Consider the following 17,618-nt stretch of genomic DNA (forward strand, 5'->3'; position numbering starts at 1 on the left):
CGTGCAGAACAGAACACGCACTTGTGGTCAGTTCTGTGCGTTTGAGACCTGTCAGGACTCACGGTTTTGTTATTTCTTCTCACAACGTGTTGATTTGCTTGCACAATCATATTTTTTTTTGTGCTCGACCTTGGTATTTGCAATTTCTGCAAGTTAACCTTTTACAAGTTTTGTCACTGTGCGCACACTGCTGTAATTCACTTCTGCGCTGTGTTTTTGCGCTTGCGCTGTTTTGTCCATCATTTAACGTCATAGCCGTGGCCAAACAATTCATGAATGCACACATAAGCCGTGTCTCATTTCGAAGGCTGCGTCCTCCGGAGGTCGCATTCGAAGGTTGCGTACGAAGGTTGCATACGTCATTGAGGCTGTATCATTTCAGAAAAGTAAGTAGGACTCTCCGAATGTGACCTTTGAATGCGCCCTTCTTTCACAGGAATTTGGAGGATGCATGAGGTGTATCCTTCGCTGCTGCAGATAGCCCACAATTCTTTGCGTCGCTGTTAACAACAGTCATTTATTTGAAAAATAAAAAAAATGGTGGCGTCGGCAGATTGCAGAGTGCTGCCGTGCATAGCAACGTGATACTTCCTGTTTCCTTTCCTGCCTATGTGTCCTGCGAAGGACGTCTCGTTTAATTATAGTTAAGGACACTCCGTATACCATATCCTTCACAGGATGCGTCCTCTGGAGGATGCAGCCTTCGAAATTAAATGAAATGAGACACAGCTAGTTTGTTATACAAAAAGGGCCTGTAGCGCCTGCCTCAGCCAACACACAGTCAAGCAACGCTGGACCAAAGAAATGCAGAGCATGGTAATAACAAGTGTATTGGTGCATACAACATTAAACCAGCTTTACGAGTGACAAATATTCATAGCATCCAGCATCATCTGCGGGAGACCAAGTTTCTTTATGCATTTTGGCATTTTTTTCATACGAGTATGAATGATTTTTTTTTTTTTGCATTAAGAATACAGCAAGACACCCAGTTTTGTTGTTGTTGTTGAAATGCTTATGTTTTTATGTTCTGTGACACTTTAAATAGGACAACCATTAAAGGAATAAGAAGACTTAGCTAGGTAATAAACTGCATTTGTAGATACTCTGTAAAAGTAGACAAGTAGACAAAGGTTTTGGGATGCAAGTTGTAATTTGTGGCCCTTTGTACTCCTGTACTCCTGTAGTACTCCTGTTCTACAGCTTGAAGCTGGTTTAGGGACTAGGAATTCATTTACAACACATATCATTTCAAAGCAGCTTTACAGAAAATGCATGTGTTTATATTACAATTTAGAATTATCTGTTATCAGAGTTGACTGAGTCCAAGTTATGTATTTCAGATTTGTACATATACAAATCATGCAGTTAGCTAACAATGTAGTTTAAACAATGTATTAATTTAAAGTAGAAACAAAGAGCTCAATGAAGTAAAGAATACATGTTGTTAATAAATGATTTAGCATTGGTGCATGTTGATTCAGTTTGCATCATCTGAGGGGCTGCTAGTTAGAAAATATGGCTTATCACCTATTTAGGGTTAGGGTTAGTATAAAACAATATAAAACATTTATACTTTGAATATGTGCAGTGTCTGATAGCCAGTCATGAGTTTAAATGAATTTTTATTTCCTACAGTTACTGACACCTCATGTTCATTACACCATTGCCATCAACACCTTAGCCCGTGAAGAGCTCATTGGTGACGATGGGATCTTCGACAAGGTACAGATACCCTTAATTTAATCCAGCCACTCAACAACAGCATCTGGTCATTTGTGTTTAGGTCTTTTGTCTTTGTGTGCCAAGACATAATTTATATGCTTGATATCTCTGGTCATGGCACAAAACCTTAAATTTTGAGGATGCACACCATATTATCAAATCCTCAATATGACCGTCTGCACCACGACCTCTATTTTGGGTCAAATGCTGTCATTTAGCTGAACTGAGCTATAGCTGTTTTATTGGCTTTATAGGATTTTGTTGCTCTCCTCTCAAACTTGTTAGTCTTTGTTTAAATAGACTGTGTGCATTGACAGACATCATTCAATGATATTTTCAAACAACAATGACCCATAATCCCCTACCTGGCCAGGCCAAATATATGCTTAATTACCATATCATATCTGAAAATATACACAATGATATCAAAAGATTAATTACATTTTTATGTTCCAAAGGCTTGTAGCATAGATTCAAATGGAATTAAGCAAGTTGTCCAAAAAGCCATGGGAAGATTAACCTACAAGTCCATGTGGTTCCCTGAGGACATAAAAGCTAGAGGAATGGACAGCCAGGAAGATATTCCCAACTACTACTACAGGGATGATGGCTTGAAGGTCTGGGATGCAGTGAAACGGTATGTTGTAAAATATAGAGAACAGTTCAAATGTTAATGGAGAATGCATAACAAAGATTTGGCACCAAGAGGTATTTCTTAATTGAATTAATTGTCATTTGGTTTTAACTTTTTTCAGTTTTGTGTCTGATGTGGTTGAGGTCTACTACAAAAATGACGAGAATGTTAAGAAGGATGATGAGATTCAGGCATTTGTTTTGGAGGTTTCCAGCCAAGGCTTGAAGAATTGTGGTGATCATGGTGAGGACAGGATCATAAAACAATATCAGTGTTTTTATGTGTCTACATGTAAGTGTGCATGTTTGCACATATTCTATGTACATGAACGCACATGAGTAAAACACATTGTTCACAGACTTTCCAAAGACCCTGGAATCTCGAGAGCAGTTAACTCAATACCTGACTGTAATAATCTTCACAGCTTCAGCACAACATGCTGCTGTCAACTTTGGACAGGTGGGATTACAAACACTTTAAAATGAACAAAAGAATGTAAAAATTGTTTGGTAAATTTAGTTAAAGACCCCCTGTGGTGAAAATCAAGTTTTTAATGTTGTTTATATGTCTATGTGGTGTTTTAATATGCTTTATTCATACAGTAGGTACTCAACCAAAATGCCTATTACTGCCGTGTATAACATCACCGCAACGTGACACTTGTCGTAATATCACCACCAGGTGGTGCAAAAGGAAGGTTTGCAACATTTCATATAGGCTGCTGTGATATTTGTACTTTTAAATGAAGATAAAATAATTAAATAAATTACTGGTAATAATAATAACAACAACAATAATACAACATTTAATCTTGGCTAATTATTTATCATCTAAGTGCTTAATGCTATTTGACTACTGTATACAGTGACGGCAGTCAAAACGCTTGAAACTACGTTTGATAATTCACTGATGTATTATTTCAACAGGTCAGGCATGCACAATGAAATTATTCCCGTTTATTTATTCCCGTACAACTGCGCATAACATGCAGAAAAACAAAAGTGTCCATAAATTAATCGTGATCCCATATCAGGATTTGAACATGGCCCTCTTGTACTTTAAAGGGGACATATCATGAAAATCTGACTTTTTCCATGTTTAAGTGCTATAATCGGGTCCCTGGTGCATCTACCAACCCAGAAAACATGAAAAAGGACAACCCAGTAACTTTGTTTTGGTGAGCCTTTCTCTGCAAGCATGTGAAAAAACGAGCTGCTCAGATTTCGCTCCCCTTGTGATGTGGGGATCTTATAATATTACCGCCCTTTAATCTGCACATTTCCACCCACGGCACCGCCATTTTGTTTCCGCAAGCAAAAATGGTGTACCGGTTCTAAGGCCACGGCAAAAGTTCAAGCAAAGCATGGTAACTGTTCTGTCGTTGGCTGCACAGACGAGTACAGAACACTATTTAGAGTCTCGTTAGCTTAGCTTAGGTGCGTTCCTGTCCGAGTGATATTTTGAAAAAAAAATTTGAGCATTTGATAGCAATCATAAACATTAGCCTAATGTGTATGGCTCTGTTTTGCAAACAGGTACACTATCTATAGTGGGCATCCATACGTGTTTTACACAAAAGATTAACATGACGGCACATGCTAGTCGATGAGTTGAATCAACTCCACAGCAACTACATAAATTTATCTACTAACTGTTCAGAAACTTCTTCCCGAGTGTCTCCATCAGTGTCCGACTCCGGTTTGAACAATGTAAGGCTGAACACCGTTACTGACAATCCTCATTTTGGCTGCGTGAGATTCTCCAGCTTTGTTGTTGTTGAGCAACCGAAGCGCGAGCTGTTTAAGCTCTGCCTTCTTCTGGAAAGCGGCCAGAGAGCAGCAGCTCATTTGCATTTAAAGGACATACACAAAAATGGCATGTTTTTGCTCACACCTAAATAGGGGCAAATTTGACAAGCTATAATAAATGATCTGTGGGGTATTTTGAGCTGAAACTTCAGACATACTCTGGGGACACCAGAGACTTATATTACATCTTGTGAAAAGGGGCATAATAGGTCCCCTTTAATAAACATGAAAAAAATTTACCACAAAACCATATCTCACAGTCAGTGCCAGAAATTTCAGCAATGAGCTGATTATTTTCACTATTGCGAAGTGAGAGGAGTGAAGAGCGCTCCTCTTTCATGTGTGCGTACATGCTGGTTACTGCTGGAAAAGAGAACTTCTGTTATGGGCATTTCGCAGAAAGTCAATTCGTAGTCGAGTGGTAGAGCGTTCAAGTAAATGTCACTGATCAAGTAAATTATCTGATTCTGTTTGAATTCTTCTATCATTGAATAATGAAATTTTTAACAATTAATAAACTTTTATGACAAAAACACTGAGATATAAATGATTTAATTTCTTCGTCTATAGTCTACACTTTAAAATATTAGGATACTGTCTAGAATAACGATATAAGTCTGAATTGTTCTTTTGCGACTTGTTTTTACTCTCAGATGCTCAGATATGGGGTTTGGGAAGGACAATTCAGTAGCTTGGAGGACAATACTCTCTCCAGCACATTGGCGAGAGAGACGAAAAGAAAAACTTTTGTTCTTAACTTGTTGTTTGTACTATTTTCATTTTGCACTGTTTAATTGTACACAGCAACAGTGCAATTTATTTGGCAATACAAATTTAAAATGTTGCAAGAATAAGGTTCCTCATTTTACATAAAATCGCACAGGGAATAAACACCTGTAATAAATAAATAAATAGTCTACTGTCCCGAGTCTATATAAACCTTGAAAATAAAGCAATGCTATTTATTATTATTTCATTTTTTTAGTCATTTAATCAACACAAATGTTTGAAGTCTTTTTAAAGCTGTAATAAACATTCAGCCAACACTGATTTGTTTGATGCACGGATGTTTTGAAATATATTGTTTTCCTTCCGTTGCTTTATCATTTATCCGTTGCTTATCACTGTCAGTTATCTCAATTTCATGAGTGATTCACAAAACCAAACGCTTGACCAATCTGCTGTTTCTTAAGCATAAAGAATGGTAAAACAAAGACTATGACCTAACATTGGTTAAAGGTGCAATGTGTAAAATTTGGGAGGATCTATTGACAGAAATGCAATATAATATACATAACTATGTTTTTAATGGTGTATAAAGACCTTACATAATGAACCGTTATGTTTTTATTACCTTAGAATGAGCCATTTCTATCTCGTACACCGCGGCTCCCCTTACATGTTAAGTCGCCATTATGCGCCGGCATGTATCTACAGCAGCTCTAAATGGACAAACTGCTCTACAGAGTGCATTTAGTCACTATGTTGTTCTTCTTCTAAGTCGTTGGTGTTTTTAGAGGCAGCTTGCATCGTCACTATGTTGAATACGCACAAAGAAGTAGTAGTAGTCGTCTGGTTTATTAGAAGCAGAGACCATTCTATGTTAGAAGTAAGAAGAAACCTCATTGTTTGACTGGCTAACGTACTCTGTGCTGTCTCAGACGAATGGGAGGGGTGAGGGGAAATCTAACCAATAACATGACGAGACGTCAGGAGCGGGTGACGTCACGGACCAAGAAACTATAAAGCGTACACGGAACAAAGAACGCTAGCTTCTGATTATGGCTGAAGCAAGACGCTCACAGGTACGCCGGGGGTACGGCTAAGCGACGCAGTGTCTCGTTCCCTATTCAGGGAACCAGGGTTACATACGTAACCTGAGACGTTCCCTTTCATGGGAACTGTCAACGCTGCGTCGAATGCAATGGGAACGCTGTCCCAACTACACCGTAGTGCCAAGTACCTGTCTGTTATCGTTAAGACAGCACAGCTGACCCCGGAATGGAGCCGACATCAAGGTTATAAAACCTAATAAATGTATGCTGGGAGGACCACCCAGCCGTATCACATATGTCGTGGATGGAAACTCCCAACATCAGAGCCTTTGAGGCCGCCATACCCCTGGTAGAATGGGCGCGGACTGCTAAGGGAGATGGCTGTCCGGCCGCTTCATAAAAAAGTGAGATAGCCTCAACCACCCACTTGCTCATTCTCTGCTTAGACGCCGGGCCACCTTTCTTGGGAGACCTGTAACATACAAACAGCTGGTCTGTTTTACGCCACAGGGCAGCTCTGTGGACATAGGTGTCTAAAGCCCTCACTGGGCACAGCAGATTAAGCTTCTCCTGATCCGAGTTCACAAAGGGAGGAGGACAGAAAGCCTGAAGTACAATAGGCCCTGGGACACTGGTGAGGACCTTTGGCACATAGCCAGGTCTAGTGTGAAGAAAAGCCTTTACCATACCAGGCACAAATTCTAAACATGAATGAGCAAATGAAAGTGCTTGAAGATCTCCTATTCTCTTGAGAGATGAGATAGCCAGTAGAAATACTGTTTTCAGAGTGAGGAACTTCTCAGAAACCTCTTCTTAGTGGTTCAAAGGGAGCCTCAGCTAACCCTTCTAGTACCACGGCCAAGTCCCAGGCTGGAGTTCTTGTACGAACAGCAGGCCTCGGCCTCAAAGCACCACGAAGGAAACGTATAACAAGGGGGTCCCGCCCTACCGAGGAGTCCCCCAGAGGAGCATGATAGGCCGAAATAGCCGCCACATAAACCTTCAGAGTCGGAGGGGATAAACCATCCGAGAACTTGTCTTGGAGAAATTGTAGCACTAAGCTAACAGAAGAATGGACAGGGTCCACTTGACGTTGTCTACACCACATAGAGAACAGTTTGCCAGAACGGGGCTACCAATATTAGATGGACCCCGTCCCGGCGCACCCTCTCCAGAACTTCCAGGAGCAGAGCGATCGGGGGAAATGCGTACAGACGCAGCCTCGGCTATGTCTGTACCATGGCATCCAGGCCCAATGGTGCTGGATGTGATAGAGAGAACCACAGTGGACACTGGGTCGTTTCTCCCGAGGAAAACAGGTTGACATCCGCTCGACCGAAGTTTTTCCAGATGAGCTCCACCACCTCGGGGTGGAGCCTCCATTCCCCGGGCCTCTGCCCCTGCCTCGACAGGACGTCTGCTCCCACATTTTGATGCCCTGGGATGTAAGCTGCTCTCAGCGAGAGGAGATTCCCTCGGGCCCACAGGAGGACCCGACGGGCTAATTTGCACGATTGGCGAGACCTCAGACCCCCCTGATGGTTTATATATACGCGACCACTGACATGTTGTCCGTGCGGACCAACACATGGTGGCCTCTCAAGTCTGGGAGAAAGTATTTGAGTGCTCGAAATACCGCCATCATTTCCAGCCGATTTATGTGCCAGGAAAGTAGATGGTCCTCCCAGAGACCCTGAGCTGAACGACCACTCATGATCGCCCCCCAACCCGTGAGAGAGGCATCCGTCGTTAGTATTACGTGACGACAAGGAGCCCCCAACACAGGTCCTTGGGACAGGAACCAAGGCTTCTTCCACATGACCAAAGCACGAAGGCATCGCCGCGTGACCTTGATCACGCGAAAAGGATTTGCCCTCGGGGAGAACCCCTTGGTCCTAAGCCACCACTGTAAGGGTCTCATGTACAACAGTCTCTGAAACTGTTTTACAGTGAGTGACTGGCCTAGATTCACTCCCTTCACAGCATCGAGAATGGAACTCACACGAGCAGGAGACAGACGTACCTGCATCGTGGTGGAGTCCCAAACTACCCCTAAATAGTTGGTAATCTGGACCGGAACAAGCACACTTTTCTTGGCGTTGAGCTTCAGCCCTAGCCTCTTCATGTGAGACAGAACAACATCTCGATGTTGAACTGCTAGATGTTCGGTTTGAGCTATAATCAACCAATCGTCGATATAGTTCAGTATGCGGATGCCCTGGAGTCTCAACAGAGCCAGAGCTGCATCCATGCACTTCGTACTTGTGCATGGTGATAATGCTAGGCCGAAGGGAAGAACCCTGTACTGGTAAGCTTCGCCCTCGAAAGCAAACCTGAGCAACTTCCTGTGTTGAGGATGGATGGATACATGAAAGTAAGCGTCTTTCAGGTCTATCGCCACAAACCAGTCCTCGGATCTGATCTGTGGGATAATCTGTTTGAGTGTGAGCATCTTGAACTTGAGCTTTTGCACAGATCGATTTAATATCTATAATGGGACGCAACCCTCCATCCTTCTTTGGAACAATGAAGTATCGGCTGTAGAACCCTGACAGCTTGCTGGAAGGAGAAACCCTTTCTATAGCTCCTTTTCGCAAGAGCATCAGAATCTCCTGTTCCATTACCAGAGACTGCTCGGGGGCCACCACTGTGGGATGGACCCCGTTGAACTGGGGCGGGCGAGACCCTTTTTTTTTTGTAACCCTTTTCTATTGTGAGCAACACCCATTGAGAAATATTCGGGAGAAGTTTCCATTCTGCTAGAAAATTTACTAAGGGAACCAGTCTCTCGAGACTGGCCTCTGGTGTTTTTTGAGCACTTGACTCGGCGCCCTGAAGCAGCGAACCGGCAGGGAACAGCCGAATCAAGTGATGACCAGCCCTCCTCGGAGGGTCGGTGGAGACCACTGCGTCCTGAAGCACACGAGGTGGCAGGGTTAGCAGAACGGCCCCCTGAGGGCTTCGAAGAGGGGTGGATACCGGATATTTTGATACCAGACCCTCTCCGGAAGAGGCTGTCCTCGAAGGTCCCGGGCCATTGGCGTCAGGACCTCTTTGAAGCCTTCTTGGCGATAATGACAGTCCACAGATCCGTCTTACCCCTCGAAGGCTTCAGTTGTGTTGCCGGTCCCCAAGCCCTCTGCAGGGGAGCACGGGTGGCAACACTAATTTTCTGTTGCGCTCTATGCGCTGAGGAGCTTGTCGACGGCCGAGACTGCTCCCACCCAGCAGTCTCGGGGGGATGAGAGCAGCGGGAAAGGAATCTCTGGAACGCCGCTGATTGCTTTCTTGTCTCCTGGAACCTCTCAACGACCGAAGTAACTGAGTCGCCGAAGAGGCCCAAAGGAGACAGTGGTGCATCCATGAGGATGTTCTTATCTTTCTCCTTTATATCACAGAGGTTGAGCCATAAATGCCTCTCCGCTGAGGTAGTGACCGAGCAGGGAGGAAGTGCTCATCTAGTTTACTTTTCATTCTCGCTTCTGGGTCTGACAGGTGAAGGCAGAGATAAGGCTGGGACCCGATCCGTTGGGAACACTGTCTGCGGCACCCTCTTTATCTTTGTCAAAGAGTGCCCGGCGCGATCTCAGTGTCCTGAGAGTGAGCCTCTCACAGTGCACACAGACAGCTCTCTCGAGAGCTGCCTGGGCATGCTCAACTCCAAGACAAACAACACACATCTCGTGTGTATCCCCACCCGTGAGGAAACGGGGGCAGGGATGAACACACTTGATGAACTGCTGTTTATCCGCCATAATACGTGTCTTTTAATATATATATATATATATAATATATATATATATATATAATGTAGTGTGGTGTGAAACACTCTTGTCCTCAGACAAAGAGATCGTGACTTGTGTATATATAACAAGACAAACAACACCAAATAAGACACACGATAACACTGAGCGCTTGCTGAAGACACAGAAGCTAGCGTTCTTTGTTCTGGGTACGCTTTATAGTTTCATGGTCCGTGATGTCACCCGCTCCTGACATCTCGTCACGTTATTGGTTAGATTTCATGAGTGCTTCACGACGCAATCACGCAGAGGCGTTCCCATTGCGTTCGACGCAGCGCCGACAGTTCCCATGAAAGGGAACTACGCTATCACTCTTAATACCCCCATACAAATGTGTAGCCTATATAATTCACATTTCTAATTTTTAATTTTATTACAAGAAGAAAATAACATAATACATAGGCCTATTAAAGGTGCAGTAAGTGATATTTGAACTATGCTGTTGGACATATATTTGAAAACATTATATTTGAAAACAACCCAAACAAACACACCCCTCTCTTCATTGCTCCGCCTCCAAAACTCACATTTCAATACTAACCACCCTGCTCTGAGTCGGTCTTGAACCCTGGCCCGAACACTGCTGGCATGCGAGGCGAATGCACTCCCAATGACGGTAAACACCTCGTTTCTACAGGCCTTTCTACAGACCTCAGTTTTCAGGCCTTCCCTCTTAGCTCTCTCCAGCACTGGAAAGCTTTCCTAATATAAACCATGTCCTAAAGCGCTTGCCTAGTCATTAACATTCATTCCAGTGATATTCTTTTGAGCTCTTTTGTATTGTGTCCCATTTCTCATTCTGCAGTTTTTTTTTTATTATTATTTTCAAATCTTCTTCTTGCTCGTTCTCTCTCCTCGACCGTCATACGCCCCCTAATGCTGATTGGTTAGACGTTTGTTGTTGGACTCAGCCCATCTAACTTCCAAACAGTGTATTTGAAATATCACTGAGTCCCCCTTTAAGAAATAGGTTAGATTTTTGCTCCTGAGTGAAAGTTGTAGAAACCAGTTAATTGTGGTTTTAAAGTGTCATGAAAAGTTTTAGCTTGGTTGTTCACACCTCAGAGCTGAAAAAGTCTCAAGAAATGGGCATATAAAGCTGTGGAAAATTGGGAGTGTAGAGGGGAGAAAACATCCAATAAATCACAGAACTGCAACACACTCATTATACAGAAAATTAAAATATGACCACTGAGGGAAAAAAAACAGAGTTGAGGGCACCTACGGGGCCTCAGTGATCCTCCAGGTGGTCCGCAAGATAACTTAAAATTAATTTAAATATATGAATTAATTTGATTATTAATACATTAAATTAAAAACATTTCTAAATTAATTTATAAATTAATTTAAAAATACATTTAAAACAAAGCACCACCTCTCTCGTACATTTCTCATCTTGCTGCTGTGAAATACAAGACTGAATGGAGGCTCAAAATGCCCAACTGCTTCATGAACATAGGATACATAAACTACATCTCTCAGATGGATAAAGAAAACCAGTGTTGCTAAAATTTTTGGTGGATGACAGTGACATACAGGAGTCGTACATTAAGCATGCGTGCTTCCGTTATTATTGATGCCGTGTATGTGTGTTCTCGACTCACTGATCACTATAACATCGTTTTTCTGCATGAACACAGTTCAATATATTTGCGTAGGGGTCAAAATTAATGTACTGTGAGTGTTTTATAATGGATGCTTGCCGAATAAGCTTGTTTTGGGGAAGTTTGTGAGGGTCAGTGCTTTTTATGTACACATGGGCATCAGACGCTACAAACATAGACACGAATGCTTATTCTGAGAGACGAACTGTTCACTGATGACATCGACACGCCTTCAGATCGCGGAGTTTTTATGTTTTTATTTTTCATTTGTAATTTGGTGTTTAAAGGTGGGATAAGTCAAATTTCAAAAACGCTGTTGGACATTGTTGATTTTTGAAATCAACCCAAACAAACAAATCTTTTCATTGCTCCGCCTCCAAAACTCACCCTCCAATCCTAACCACTCTGCTCCGAGTCGGTCTCGAACCCCGGCCCGATCGCTGCTGGCAGGCGAGGCCAGTGCACTAACATCGATGCTAAACACCTCATTCTCTAGCGGTTGTCAGTGTGCAGTGGTTTAACTGCACAACTCTCACTATCTGGCCTCTGTTACACATGCAATGAGAGAGTGGATGTCTATTTATCACTGCTGACGTGCAAACAAAATGAAAAATAAGGCGCAGATGATGAACGAACAACAAGGAAGCACAAAAATTAAACGAACATTACACAAGAGTAAATACAAACAAGAATTCGTTGTTAGCTGCCAACAGCACAGTAGCTCCAGACAATCAATGACACTCAAAACCAGTGTTACACACATGAGAAGCGGATTCAAAGCAGCCTCCGCATCTGTTTTCAGGCCTTCCCGCTTAGCTCTCTCCAGCGCTGGAAAGCTTTTCTAAGCTTTTCTAAGGTTTATGACTTACCCAGTCATAAACCTTCATTCCAGTGATATTATTTTGAGCTCTTTTGTATTGTGTCTCATCTCTCTTTCTGTTTTTCTTCAAATCTCCCTCTTGCTCATTCTGTCTCCTTGACTGTCACACTAATCTAATGCTGATTGGTTACACGTTTGTTGTTGGTGTCGGCCCGACTAACTTCCAAACAGTGTTTTTGAAATTTTACTTACCCAACCTTTAATAATTCTGAATGGATCCATATAGTAGCTATATGCTGTCCTTTGTCATCTCTCTGTGGTCTTGTTTGGTATAGCAGGTTGACTTGTGCTTATTTTTTTGTCACAGTATAACTTAAAGCAAAGTACTTTTAAATGGTAAACAATGTCTTGCAAAGTGTGTTTGCAAAAAGAACACTGAAGGTTTAAATCTATTTTGAATTTCTTCTTTAAACAAAAATAACAGGTTTGAAAAGCAATAACACTAGAATACAAATGTTTTTGTGAATAAAAAGGGGAGGGGGGTCTTTGCAGTATTGATTCGGAGAGGAGGAGGCCTTGGCGTAAAAAAGGTTGGGAAACACTGCCCTATATGACAACAAATTATATTTTATTAATAAAGTTCGGAAGGAGCATGTTCAGATAATTAACTTAATTAACACGAGAGGAGCGCATTCAGTTTATCAAATCAATTAACGATAAGAGATATTTGTTCATTGACAGTTTATCAGCATCCCTCCACCACCCCATCTCCTCACTTCTAGTTGTAAATATTCTTATCACAACCGGGGGAGTACTGTGTGTTCGGGCCAAAATTCCAAGCTCGGTGCATCTGACTACAGGGCCTAATGGTTAGTGAGTCTGACTGGTAACCCAAAGGTTGCTGGTTCGATTCCAGCACCGGCAGTAAATGACTGAGGTACCCTTGAGCAAGGCATCTAACCCCCAATTGCTACCCAGGCACCGCAGCATAAAGACTGCCCACTGCTCCGGGTGTGTATCATGGTTTGCAGTGTGTGTGCACTAACTTGGATGGGTTAAACGCAGAGGACAAATTCCGAGTATGGGTTACCATACTTGGCCTTCACATGTCTCTTACAAAATACAAGACACAAAAGGTCCATGGAGATGATGAAGGTAGTGCAGGTGGCCAGGGCGGAGCAGACTGGGTAGGAAGTTCACAAACTACATACAGTCAAACCAAAAATTTATTCAGACACCTTGAACATTTTATTCATTATTACAGTTTATTCATTATAGTTTAAAAAAATGGTGATAAAATATGACAAGATCTCAGAGTTAAACTATGTCAGAAAAAATTAAGCTGCAGTCCGTAACTTTTTTGGTTGAAAATGATCCAAAATCAATTTTTGAGCAAGTACATAACCAGCCAGCTCAATTCACGTACAAGTAAGCTTGTAATAATGTTTTATAATAAGAGCGGTACTGGTGGGTTTCCACAAGAAATTCGAGCATGCAGCCATTTGTGTTTGTGTCATTACATCACATCTGTAAACAGAAAGGAAGGAGTCCCAGCTAGTAGCTATATCATGTGAGGATGCTGCTTGTAGCAGATAATTTATAGTAGGGGTGTCCAAACTCGGTCCTGGAGGGCCGCTGTCCTGCAGAGTTTAGTTTCAACCCCAATTAAACACACCTGAACCAGCTAATCAAGATCTAACTAGGCATATAGAAACTTTCAGGCAGGTGTTTTGGAGCTGGTTGGACAGCGGCCCTCCAGGACCAAGTTTGGACACCCCGGATTTAAAGCCTTTTCTCACAGCAGCTGCAATAATTAAACTTATCATTTTGATGGCGGATTGTAATCCAGAAAGATCCAAATGACAATCATCAGTGACAACTGGAGATTCACCCATAGTCAAAAGCAAAAGACGTCAGCGAGTGGCTACAGAAATTGAACGCTAATAAACACTAAATACACATAGTCACACAATGCTGATGTTGTTAACATGAACAATTTAAGAAGAAAGTAAACAGTAATAATAATTTCCACGGTTTGGCATGATCCGAGTTAAGCGATCATTAAATTTAATCACCATTTGCAGCGCAATTTATTGTAGGCCTAATGCTTTTTTCCTCAGTTGGTCAGAACAAAAGTGGCAGACATGTTACTTACTTGTTCAGATGACATTTTCTGGTAAAAAAATTCTTATTTTGGTCATACTTCCAACATGTAGAATTTCTAAAAAATTATATCTAGTGTCTGAATAATTTTTGGTTTGACTGTACCTCTGTGGTCATGCCAAGGCAGACAGGTAGTTCAGGAATGACCTCTGTGGTCATGTCGAGGCAGACAGGAAACTCAGGGACGACCTTTATGGTTGTATCAGGGCAGACAGGAAACTTTGGGGCAGGAGTGGGCTCTGGAGCGGACTCATGGGCTGAAGCGGGCTCTGGAGTGAAATCATGGGCTGAAGCGGGCTCTGAAGCGGACTTATAGGCTGACATGGGCTCTGGAGTGGACTCATGGGCTGAAGCGGGCTTTGGAGCGGACTCATAGGCTGACTTGGGCTCTGGAGCAGACTCATGGGCAGGAGTGGGCTCTGGAGCGGACTCATGGGCAGGAGTGGGCTCTGGAGTGGACTCATGGGCTGAAGCGGGCTCTGGAGCGGACTCATAGGCTGACGTGGGCTCTGGAGCAGACTCATGGGCTGGAGCGGACTCATGGGCTGAAGCGGGCTCTGGAGCGGACTCATGGGCAGGAGTGGGCTCTGGACTGGACTCATGGGCTGGAGCGGATTCATGGGCAGGAGTGGGTTCTGGAGCGGACTCATGGGCTGGAGCAGGCTCTGGAGTGGACTCATGGGCAGGAGCAAGTTCTGGAGCGGATTCATGGGTTGAAGAGCAGTGTGTGGCCCAAACACACTAAATGGCAACTACCATTATAGGCAGTGGGACCTCTAGGGCCACTGGACTCTGAAGCGTAGAGACCACCGGGGTGCCAGCCGCTTTTACAGACATCAGCGGTGTATCTTCCACACTGGACACCACTCTCAGATGCCCTTGAAAAGCCTGGGTGTCTTCAAGTGCGACGTTCACGACGTCCGTGACGGCTGAAGACTTTGGCATGACATCTACAATGGCTGAAGGCTCTGACGAGGCAACCCTGATGGCTGGAAGCTCTGGCGTGGCGTCTATGATGGCTGGAGGCTCTGGTGTAGCAGCCATGTTGTGAAGAGGCTCTGGTGTGGCTGGTACAGCAGGAATGTCGTGCTCCTCTGCAAACCCCACGGAAAAAGCAAGTCAATATAAAATTCCAAAGTCCAATGAGGGTCGTGCAGTGGCATAACTGAACTGAGTGGCTCAAATGGCCCCCCTCTAAAAAAATCATGAGACATACAATGTCCAATGTGGTGAGATGTGCCAAGTCAATAAAGTCTTGTATGTAGTCCTTGATCAGGCAGTCTCCCTGACGGAGACACATTATTTGTGCTGCTGGATTCATAAATGTTCGGTCGTTCTGTTACATATGAGCAGGCATGAGACGGAGCGAGAATCCAAATGCAAGCACAAAAGTTTATAAAAAAAAACAAACACAGATCCAATTCAAGAGCAAGAGTATAATCCACAGAGAGAAGGCAAGAGAGCAATGACATGAACACATACAGGAGTAACAACTGACAAACAACTGAAGCACAGAGTTTTAAGGTTAACAAGGGTATGATGAAGGACAGGTGTTGGTGATTAGTTGTCATTGGAACTAATGGCGACAAATAAGGTAAATGCAAAACAGGAACCAAACATAGAAATAATGTGACCTAAGAATACACTTCTACATAAAAGTCCTTACAAAACACAATTTATTAAATTAAATCTTAAATAAATAAATAATGTGGCTGTTGTTTTCACAAGTTCACACTTACAAATGATCAAATAGAGTAAAAAATATATTTGCCGTGCTGTCCAAGGGGATCGAGGGCTCCGAGCTTGGAATTTAGCCCAAACCCAGAGTTCTTCCGGTATCCCCAGCCGAGAGCGAGGAGCAGGGTGGCGGAGGGATAAAGAAAACTGTTGAGGTAACTAGGTGAGTGGGCTCTTGTCTGTGTATATATAACTCCTCTCGAGCTGATTAGAAAGACCATTCGAATGCGCTCCTCCCAAACTCTGTTTATAAAACATAATTTGTCGCTTGAATTCTGCAATCTCTCGAGACACAGACATGTAAGAGGCTGACAATTACCATAACATGTACTAGTTTAATTAGTGACATAGTCTACATTTTAAAGCCTTTATTTGAATATGGCAACATTTTTGTTTAAAAATCTTTATTTAAATATGGAAGCATTTGTATTTTAAAACCTTTATTTGAATATAGCAACATGATACCTCATTCTACAGTATTTCTGATTAAATCGCCGACAGAGACCCCTCCCCATCAGCTAATCACTATGGGCATAGTTAGTAAGCGTGTTGACATCATCCATAGCAACAAGGTCAACCCCTTCCTTTGTAACGCTGGGGAATCAAGGAAGGAAGGAAGGCAGAGATGAGGATCCATGTGCAGAGGAGTTTAATGAAACAAACAAACATTAAGGAACAAAAAGCGGGAACAAAATAACACTTGGAAACAAGGACCACGAGAAACAGCAAACCTCTACATCTAACAACTGACAGAGCACAAGTGAAACACAAGGGCTATTTATACAAGCAAACAAGCTTAACAAGTAACAAGACACACTTGGGGAAGACTAATCAACAGAGAAAACTACAAAATTACAAACATGGCCACAGGAACAATATGAACATCAAATCCCTTCAACATAAAAGTCCACACAAAACAGGTACAACAGGGATCATGACACCCTTACTCTTAGCTTAAGACTTCTGTCTATTCCTTAGTAAAAGTTTGTCTCAGCAGCTTTGTGAAAAGGTTTTAAGAGAAAACTCTTAGCTAAGAACTTTTACTGCCATTTAGGAGAACTCTTAGTAGTAAGGTAAAATGTTCTGTGAATATGGCCCCTGATTGTTTGTATGTGCACAATTCAGGAGTGTGTGCTCACAGAAACGATCTGACTATCACAGTGCCTGAGTTCTCTTTTCACAGCGTCTTGTGATTGTAAGCCACCTCTCAGACAGCACAAGAGCACTGAATTGAGGAATCTTTCAATTCTTCGTGAGCAAATTCACACAAAATTATGCCAAAATTCCAGTTTTGATGAGTATCCACATAAAAAGTTTAATCGTATGTAACGGTTTATATAACGGTTTTTGCTGTGATCATAAATTGGAACTGAGAATTGTGAAATTTCACTGGTAGGCTTAGACTGTCTAAAATGTTGGTATTGTAAGATTACATAAAGGTCAAAAACATTGAAAGCAATTACTTTATTTCTTCATTTAGGCAAGGCCAGTGAATGTTCTGGCAGGGCAAATAAATATCTAATCTAAAAACAATTCTTAGTGTTTAGCC

The 17,618-nt window shown here is 42.6% G+C and overlaps 2 protein-coding genes across 4 annotated transcripts in view; both read left to right on the top strand.

The window, feature by feature from the left end:
- The window catches only part of LOC127508751 (NACHT, LRR and PYD domains-containing protein 3-like), a 360,258-nt gene that overhangs the window by 236,755 nt on the left and 105,885 nt on the right, over positions 1-17,618 (top strand). The window lies entirely within an intron of this gene.
- The window catches only part of LOC127508776 (polyunsaturated fatty acid 5-lipoxygenase-like), an 86,883-nt gene that overhangs the window by 63,735 nt on the left and 5,530 nt on the right, over positions 1-17,618 (top strand). The window contains exons 9-12 of the mRNA XM_051887147.1: positions 1,639-1,725; positions 2,184-2,362; positions 2,481-2,602; positions 2,718-2,818. Of these exons, the coding sequence (XP_051743107.1) occupies positions 1,639-1,725; positions 2,184-2,362; positions 2,481-2,602; positions 2,718-2,818 (489 nt within the window). The remainder of the gene's footprint in view (positions 1-1,638; positions 1,726-2,183; positions 2,363-2,480; positions 2,603-2,717; positions 2,819-17,618) is intronic.

This window comes from Ctenopharyngodon idella, chromosome 3 (assembly GCF_019924925.1).
Source record: "Ctenopharyngodon idella isolate HZGC_01 chromosome 3, HZGC01, whole genome shotgun sequence".
Classification (NCBI taxonomy): domain Eukaryota; kingdom Metazoa; phylum Chordata; class Actinopteri; order Cypriniformes; family Xenocyprididae; genus Ctenopharyngodon; species Ctenopharyngodon idella.